This window comes from Anoplophora glabripennis, unplaced genomic scaffold, assembly GCF_000390285.2.
Source record: "Anoplophora glabripennis isolate ALB-LARVAE unplaced genomic scaffold, Agla_2.0 scaffold841, whole genome shotgun sequence".
In the NCBI taxonomy this organism is placed as follows: Eukaryota; Metazoa; Arthropoda; class Insecta; order Coleoptera; family Cerambycidae; genus Anoplophora; species Anoplophora glabripennis.
Genome location: NW_019416931.1, coordinates 172,508 through 182,292, shown reverse-complemented (window position 1 = coordinate 182,292; position 9,785 = coordinate 172,508). Strand labels below are relative to the sequence as shown.

Here is a 9,785-nt window from a genome sequence, read left to right as displayed (position 1 = left end):
TATTATTATCATTATCATTAACATTATCATTATCATTATCATTATCATTATCATTATCATTATCATTATTATTATTATTATTATTATTATTATTATTATTATTTAATAGTAGCGATGCTTCCTAATGAAATGTTTTTTTAATTAGACAATATGAGTGTTTATAACACAATTTTTGTATGCAAGCATTGCATTTAGATTTTTGTTTTTTTTTCGACATATTTTAAATTATTAAATTGACACGAAACGTAATACCCAACTATTAAAGCTGGACTATTCTTAAATATTGCGAAATATTTACCTCCCTTCCGGGAACTGGGACTGCTTAATTCTATGTTGTACGTACCTCTGCACCAAGTTCAGTAGTTCCCATTTTCGGGTGCAGTCCAGCTCATGTGTTGAAAAGCAAACCTAGTCCCGCCGGACTCATTCAATGCTATCGCAAGCATTAAACATTCGGACTGGATACTAGGAACTGAAACTGATCTTTGGAACAGATATTTTTTTGGAACTGGACTGGATGGAACTGATCCGTAAAATTCTTCGGATCAGCCATCCCTACCGGAAATCATTCAACCATTAACGACAGCCACGGAACCTACAAACAAAAACGTGTTATAGTCCAGAGCACGGCACTACATAAAAGGTAGCTGACTCGTAATCGCCGATTTTACACTGTTTGTTTATTTAAAGCTTCATGTCGTATTCCCAGGTACGAGCGCCCTCCAGGATTTTTCAAAGCTCCACGACTTCCTAGGTAGCATGCCATATACACATGTAGGTCTATGGAACATATTCCCGAGAGAAGATGCATTCATATATACACGCAAACAATTACTCTATACTACTCAAACATTGTATCTTGCTGAATAAAGTTCTTTTAGAACGTGCCCCCGAGTTTCTGATGTAAGAAAACCTGTACAACAGATTCAAAATCTTTGGAGCCCTCAGCTCACAAACTCGCTTCTCGAGTACCGTTGAGGCTGCTTACCTCAGACGAGGACCTGCTCCTACTCATTTACGAGTCGGTCCGTCGTGGTGCCTTTTGCCTGACAAGAGGAAGACCCGATTCGATCGCCAGACCCCGTCGAGACCCCGCATCGCAATCGAGGTGCATTCAAGCTCTTTTGAGACCTGCCATACCGTCCGAGGCTGACCACCTCCGACGAAGACTCTGTCCGATGGCATCGGCTCCGTTGAGACCCTGCAACGCACAGCGGTACACATAGGCTCTATTGAGACCTACCATACAGGCTCCATTGAGCCCTGTATAATCGAGGCAACCTTCCTCGGACACAGTGACCTATCCGCTGAGGTCCGCTGCTACGAGAGTTATAGATACCGTCTCGAGCACCCCTCAGGGCGCACCCATAGTGCCAGATAAAATACACGAGTTACCACGATATGGACCACCTATAATCAGTTGCGGCGCGGTTAATCCCTAATACCATCTGGAAGGGTCAGGGGAATCCCATGTGTCCGACCACGGTGCGTGACCTGCTCCGAGCTTGGGGTTAGAACTCCGTGGATGGCACCTTCTGCCACCCACTCCCCGAACTCGGGTGCTACGGATCGTGGAACTATCGGCCCGGACGACCCAGAACAATCAGCATTACTACAACATGGCGCCCAACGTGGGGCTCGAACTCCGGGGGGCGCATCGACCGCCACCTACTCCTCACGTTCCGGCGGCATAGAATGCGAAAACCCCGAAACGAACCAGATATTGTTACGACATGGCGCCCAACGTGGGGCTCTATTATCAACTTCGATGTCTCCACCGCGAGCCCATGTTGTAAACGCAAGCACAAATGATTCCTCATTATTACAAAACCAGATAATGCCTCGACATTCAAGTCAAATTTTTCTGAATATTCAAATAAAATATACACCAGAATATTACTACATCGTAGTTAAGTATAGGTACAGTGTGTACACATTTTATGAATTACAAAACAAAATGTACCTAATTATTTAGTTATAAAAAAGATGTGAACGTGAGGGTTACGATGATGTTACCTGTATGTTTATCGTTTTGCCATTTTTTAACATTTTTCAAATCATATCAAAAATATAACTCATGAAAATGTTCAAGGAGGGATTGTATACAGGGTGGTTCGAATTTTATGCAGGAAAATTTGAGGACATATAGATCTCTTTAAAATATATATGTGTTTGCTTTATAAATATAGGTCTGGAACGGCACCGTTTTAGAGATACAGGATTGATTTTTTGTTTATATCTCCGGAATCTATTAACCGATCTCAATAAAATTTGGTACATATAATGTATGATAGTAGGCCTTATATTCCTTGAAATATGAGCTTTAAAGGTTCAACCAGTGGTGTACAACTGGACGGGGGTCACCCCCTTTCTTACAAAAAAACCTACGCCACTGCATTTTTTACATGTCATTGTAACTGATTTATATTTTAATGCACAAAATACGTAAAAAGGGTGACTTTAATTTTTTCCCTAAGATTCGCCGTTCTCAAGTTATTCATATTAATACAGTCCCCTTGTGGCAGACACTTCTAACGATAATATTACAAGAATATTTGTTTATGTTTAAAATTAAGTGCAATTTGTAAGCACATCAACAAAATTATTTACACTCCTTTCTACACCACCTGTGAGGTAGTGTGCGATATAAACAAAAACTCAATTTTTTTTAAAACCTCAACATCCTGTATCTCTAAAACGGGGCCGTTCCAGACCTACGTTTATAAGGCAAACACATATTATTTTAAAGAAATCTATCTACCCTCGAAGTTTCCTGCATAAAATTCGGACCATCCTGTATTTGATTACGCATATTCGACACCAGGAATAAATTAATAAAATGTTCAAGGAGGGATTGTATATTTGACTACGCATATTCGACACCAAGAATAAATTAATAAAATGCTCAAGGAGGGATTGTATATTTGATTACGCGACACCAGGAATAAATTATTATTGATACAGTATATATACCAATTCATTTTTAACACAAAATTCTAATTGAAACCGTAGGACAACCGCTGACAACCGTTCACTAGCGGGTTTACGATATATCATTTGATTATGATGACATAACGAAGTGGGCTCCAAAATGGCGGACGAGTCTGCTGTCTTTTATCTAGTGTTATAATCCAGAGTTATACGCATTTATGATATATGTATGTCGGGGAAAAACCGGAAATGTCCATATCAAACTGAACAAGTACGGGGACTGTCCATATTAAACTGAACAAAAACGGGGAATGTTTATACTGGAGTGGAAACGGCAAATTAGCAGATGTTGTAATACACGTTGGTCGCTGTCGGCGGCTTCATGCTCTATGACACCGGAATGTGCCTCGCTTAGAGTTCGAGCCCCACGTTGGGCGCCATGCCGTATACTAATCTCTCCTCGACAGGATTCCTGCTCCACGGCGTCGGAACGTGGGACATTGATGGCAGAAGGTGTCATCCATGGAGTTCTACTCTCACGTTGAACGCTATGTTGCGGTTTGCCAATCTCGGACACCACCGGATGGTGTTGGTTGGTAACCTTGTCATATGCAATCGAGCTACGGAGTGTCCGTAGTCTGTCGCTGAATGGCGAGGTAGGACTGCCTCGACGAGGGACCCCGAAAGAGGTTTGGCCGAGGGAGGTTGCCTCGATTGTAGAGGACTCAACGGAGCCTGTATGTGTAGGTCTCAACGGAGCCTATGCCTACCGCTGTCTCGATGTACGGGTTTCAAGGGAGCCGGTACTATCGAGAGAGGGTCTTCGCCGGAGATGGTCAGTCTCGGACGGTATCTTGTAATACGAGATATGGGAGCACTTGGCTCTGATTCTTCCTTAAATAGAGGGCTTCGTCGGGCGAAGCGAGCTGTGAGCACTTGGCTCTAGGATACCTCAACGGAGGTCTTCGCCGGGCGAGAATTACCTCGGCGGTTATCTCGTGAATCGAGTTGAAGTTCTATGGCTTTGTACACTAGACGCAAGATAAAGGTTTCCAACCTAAAAGGCATACTACTTTTAAAGGGACGAGCCGGTGGACTATTAATAGGAATTTTGGGAGGCATCAATAATTAGAGGCGTGTCATATTTTTTTTGTGTAGGCACGTGTGTAACGACACAACAAAAAATTGCAGGCCTGAAGTATATGCATTATAAAAAGAGAAGAGTTTACAGGTTTTGAAATTATTTTGTCTTGCCACATTATTTTTCTTGTCCCTGAGAGAATTAATATTTTGAAATAAAAATTTGTGTAATATTCTGCAGAAAGAAAGTAGGTAGGTCATGAAAGCAACAAAATAAAAAAATATTGTAAACTACAGTTTTATTATAACAGTTTCGGGAGGAAAGGGAAATATTTTAAGGACGTGTTCTGGAAGTGAAAATAAGTAAATAAGTTCATGACATTATGGGTCCAGAAATGTTTCCATTCTGAGATAGATGTCGAAAGAAATTTAAAATGCGGTTTTTTCTAAATATCTCGAAAACGATTTAAGATATTACACTGCCACTGTACTATACATCAAAGCTCAGTATAATATCTTAAATCGTTTTCGAAATATTTAGAAAAACAGGATTTTACTTATTTTGACATCATTTTATAAACAATGAAAAAACAAAACGAGTTATCACGGAAATATTATTTTTGGGGGTGAACATGAGGGTTAGTTTGCATCCATTTTAGGCTAAAAGAAAAAATATTAGTCGTTATTAATATGTGTTACAGCTCTGTTATTGTGTGATCCGTGATGTACTCTTGAGTTCAGTGTTCAATGGTAATAGAGAAGACAACATGGCGTCGTATAGCTTAGTCACGAAAAAAGATATCGATTTCAAATTTTGAGCATGCGTATCATTGAATTTGATGCAAAATTTAATCATAAAAACAACTGACCGTCACTTCCTGTTTGACCGGAAATGCCCTAAACTTTATTATTTCATATGGAACACCCTGTATATTATTTTTGTTTTCAATTCTGCTGAAGAAACTAACACTAAAATATGTATTATGTCCTATACCTATCTTTGACAGTTTCCGAGAAAATCGCATTTTAAAATGTCAAATGTGTCATTTATAAATTCCTTTTGAAAGAAAACAAACGAAGAAAGGGACAAAGTCATATGGTATCTTTAACTTATTTTAGAAGTACTAAAGTCTGATATCATAAAAGTGTCGCACTTCCAGCACATCCGGAAAATACCGGAAGTCATCTTTAATAGCAAGTAACTGCAGTAATTTTTATGGAATGCCCTCCAACTAATTGAGAATTTGTATTCTACAAGCAATTTCGAATCATTTTTATGTACACTTCCCTATACCCAAAGTTCGGAGTTTTTGAGGTATTAAATGTTTAATGTCAAAATGTCATCTGAACGATGCATAAATGGAAAACGATATAATCAGTCAATGTATAGATCAGAGGTGCCTAGGAATCTTAATTTTAATATGGTTGCCATGACAGGATTTTGTTTTTAGACGCCATATTTTCATAATTACTTAAGAAAATATTGCTTTATTGAAAAACAGATACACATGTTTGCATATTAAGAATTTATTTTTTATACAGGGGGATCAAAAACCTCAACTAGCAAATTTAAATCAATATACGTACCTGGAGATGCTAGACACGTTTTTCTGGCCAGAATTAGAAGAACATTTGGAATATAGACAAAAAGCGTATTTCCAACAAGATGGATGTCCCGCTCACTCAACAATTCTAGTCGGCAACTGGCTTAACAGAAAATTTCGAGAGAAGTGGATAGGAAGATATGGTCCTATTTGTTGGCCAGCAAAGTCCCCAGACTTGTCGCCGCTTGATTATTTCCTTTGGGGCTTCTTGAAAGAAAGAGTGTACAGAGAACCAGTGCAACACAATGTTGATTTCTTGAAAAGTAGGATAATTGAAGCTGCTGCCCAAGTGAATGAAGAAATGATACATTCGACCTACGCTGCATTTAGAAAAAGATTGGAGAGGTTTATTGAACTTGGCGGACTTCATGTAGAATAGTTTTGTAGTGACGCGTACATACAGATTTTGCCGTGTTCTCAAAATAAATGTTGGATTAATGTTTTTGAGGTTTTTGATCCTCCTGTATAAAAAATAAATTATTAATATGCAAACATGTGTATCTGTTTTTCAATAAAGCAATATTTTTTAACTAGAATGGCTTCTTCGAAAGTATTAAAAAATAAGTAGAGTTCTAGAATATCCCAGAATGTCGAGTATTAATTAGAAGGCCATGCTTTCATATTTAATCATAAAATTTAACTCCAAGCAACTTTTCCCCATTACTTTTTCACGTAGCGTTAAGATTTAAGGTACTTTACTCTTCACTGTTTTTACCTTTTCCAAATTTTTGAACATCCTGTACATTAAACTGAACAAATGACTATCTTGTCAAGGGTTTCTGAACAAGCAAAAATTTTTATAAAGAATTTTTTTTGACAATTGAAATTTTTCTTTTTAAAAATATGTGTTCTATCTCCTGTTAAAGTTTGTATACAAAAAACTGACTCACCCTGTATATAGTTATATACAGGGTGTTTCTTAATAACATGCTAATATTTAAGGAGGTTATTCTTGGGTCCATTTTAAGAAAAAAACTTCATATGAACATATGTCATAAAAGTCTTAACTTTTGAACTACAGGGTGCTAAAGTTTTTATGAAAAAATTTTTTTTTATAACTGGTATTACCCTAGATATTTTTTCAAATTTGGTACTCGCCTTCTATTCATCGAGATGCATTTTCTGATGTACAAACTATTTTATTATTTTTGCCAATGGCGTCTGTACAGGTTTTGTATTGAATATTTTTGAAGAAAAATATGTTATGTCAGGGTAATTTTCTTTTACCATTCCAAAATGTATGTAAATTACTGTAATTTCATAATTTCAACGTTTAAAAGTTATTATCTTAAATAAATTATTTTTCAAAGTTACATAAATATTTTTTTTCTCGTAAGTGGTCAAATAAGATGCAAATGAATGAATTTTATTTTTTTATGCGAAAACCGTGCGTCAAACGAAAAAAATTCAAGATATCATATTTGCTCAGAAAGGAATGAGGATTTCAAAAATGGTTTTTACTTTAAGAAAAAGCAGTGGCGTAACATATTTTTCTTCAAAAATATTCAATACAAAACCTGTACAGACGCCACTGGTAAAAATAATAAAATTGTTTGTATATCGGAAAATGCATCTCGATGAATAGAAGGCGTGTACCAAATTTGAAAAAATATCTAGGGTAGGCAATACCAAAGTTTTCATAAAAATATGTTTTTTCATAAAACTTTAGCACCCTGTAGTTCAAAAGTTAATAATGATTTGAAAAAATTTTTTTCAGCTTAAATATGCATTTAATTTTTTTTTAATCACGCCATCGTATTATACTCATTTTTCTCTATCTGCTCTTAAAATTAATGACATTATGACTGAATCATCCTGTATATACAGGGTGAGTCAGAAAGAATGGGTCAACAGTAAACTGGAGATACTAGACAATAAAGTATTATGTTTGAGCTCATCATGCTTTATACGAATGTTGCTGGTTTAAGAAATACAGGGTGTTCAAAGTTTAAATTTTATTTTGAAATTTCTCAATAATTAAGAAAGATTTGATAGCATGACTGAAAATTGGTAGTGCATGTTCATTAAAATTAGCCTGAGCAAAAAACACAAATCATATCATTCATCTCACTGTTGGAAAAATTATTATGTCATGGCATTTTTTGATCACTAGCTAATAATTTTGCACGAATAATAAATCATATGCACGCAAAATACATTCATATTTATTGACATGAAAATTTGATACAAACCTACTTAGAAAAGAAATAGCAATATCAGCGCCTGAAAGAAAATCACCACAAAACACATTGAAACTTTTAAATGCAAATAACTTATAATTTTTTATGTAGAATTAAACGATCTTTTAGATTTTTAACTTTTTTAAAGCATAGCTCAACAGATAAAAAAATATGTTCTGATTTACCTATTAATATGATGAAACTAGCGCCCTCTAGGAGCAACGTCAAAATAAGCTTCAAATTCGTAATTCTCACACCAAAATACCCAACACTATCAAGTTTCAGTCATGTTATCAAAACTTTCTCAGTTATTGAGAAATTTCAGAATAAAATTGAAACCTTGAACACCCTGTATTTCTTAAACCAGCGACATTCGTATAAGGCATGATGAGCTCAAACATAATATTTTGGTGTCTAGTATCTCCAGTTTAATGTTGACCCATTCTTTCTGACTCACCCTGTATATATATACAGGGCATTTTCGCTGAAGAAATTTATGAGTTAAACATAAAGAGTGCAATTTACGAGAGTACGAAAGATTAAGAAAATTATGTTTCTTAATTAACTCAGTAATTCCTCGTTTTCTTTTTCTATTTGCATATGTAAAACAACTATTTTGAATTCGCTGCAAACGCTGAATATCGGAGTGTAGTAGAGCCGGGCCATAGATACAGTCACAGTATGAGAGCTTTGAAAATATTAAAGAATTACATATACTAATTTTTAGAGATGAATCCATGATGGCACGATGGGGATAAAGTTGCTTTTAGGTATTATACGATGATCGACACAGATTGTTTACATGCTTGGTAGATCTTAGCTCCTCATCAAACCAAAGCCCCAGGTTATTACAACCATTGGTAGAATTTAAAGAAATATCTCCTAATTTTAAATTCAATTCCATTTTTGCTATAATACCTTTATTTTTAGGAAAAAAATTATGACTTTAGATTTGTCAGGGTTTAGCTTCAATCTATGAGCATCAGAGATATGTTATTTAACAATGAGTTTAGGTCGTAATTAATACAATCGTTAAAAGCAGCCAAGTCCGTAACATGACAATTGAGATACACTTGGGTATCATCAGCGTAATAATGCACAGAACATTTATTCAAACATGTATAAAAATCTGCTATATAAATAGAAAACAGCAAGGGCCCCTGATGAACCCCATGAGTCACTGGCAAGACGTCAGACACATTAGAGTTTATGATGACTTGCTGTGTTCTGCCAGACAAATAACTAAAAATGTAGGAAGCAGCACTATTATCAAATCCAAAGTACATTAACTTTTTACAAAGGATAGAGTGGTCCAATGTGTCGAACGCCTTGCTATAATCTAAAAGAATCAAGGACGTAATTAATCCATTATCAGTGGCGCTATAAATTTCATCTGAAATATGTGCTAAAGTAGTGGTACTGTGCTTTAGTATTTGTGATTTAAAACAATGTGATTTTAATTTTTGTTATCTTGTTTAATACACTTTATTTTAATAACTCTTTTTGTATCTATCTCCTATATGTTGTTTTGAAGTTTTGCTAAAAATTCCACAGCTATCCTCGCAAGAAATTACATGTTTTAGGCAGTGGCGGCGCGTGAACATTGATTGAATGTGTTCTGCTTAGGGTTGTTACATTTGTTGAATTGAATTCCGGGATATTAAGTGCCCGGAATCTCTAAATGGCGCCGCAGGCGAAAAATTTTAAAATTTTCAAGGTCACGCGTTTTCCTGGCACTTCTGAATTTCAAGGAACAATGAATTTATAAAAAAAATACAGATTTTCACAAGAATGATTTTTGAAATTGATACCTTTTTGAAATATCCATTTACGAATTACCTACTGATGGTATAATAAATTGGAATAAACTAAATATATTTTATTAAATTATTGAATATTGTTTATAAAAAAAAATCGTTTGTGAAATTTACCAACGATTCAACGAATTTTAATTTTCCTCGGCGTGTTATGATTTTTTCTTTATCTTTTT

At 35.6% G+C, this 9,785-nt stretch overlaps 1 protein-coding gene across 1 annotated transcript in view; it reads right to left on the bottom strand.

Annotated features, from left to right (window-relative positions):
* Positions 1-9,785, bottom strand: part of LOC108914280 — a 27,616-nt gene that overhangs the window by 8,741 nt on the left and 9,090 nt on the right. Inside the window, exons 2-3 of the mRNA XM_018720056.1 lie at positions 3,290-3,666; positions 1,141-1,201 (exon numbers count right to left, since the gene is read on the bottom strand). Of these exons, the coding sequence (XP_018575572.1) occupies positions 1,141-1,201; positions 3,290-3,666 (438 nt within the window). The remainder of the gene's footprint in view (positions 1-1,140; positions 1,202-3,289; positions 3,667-9,785) is intronic.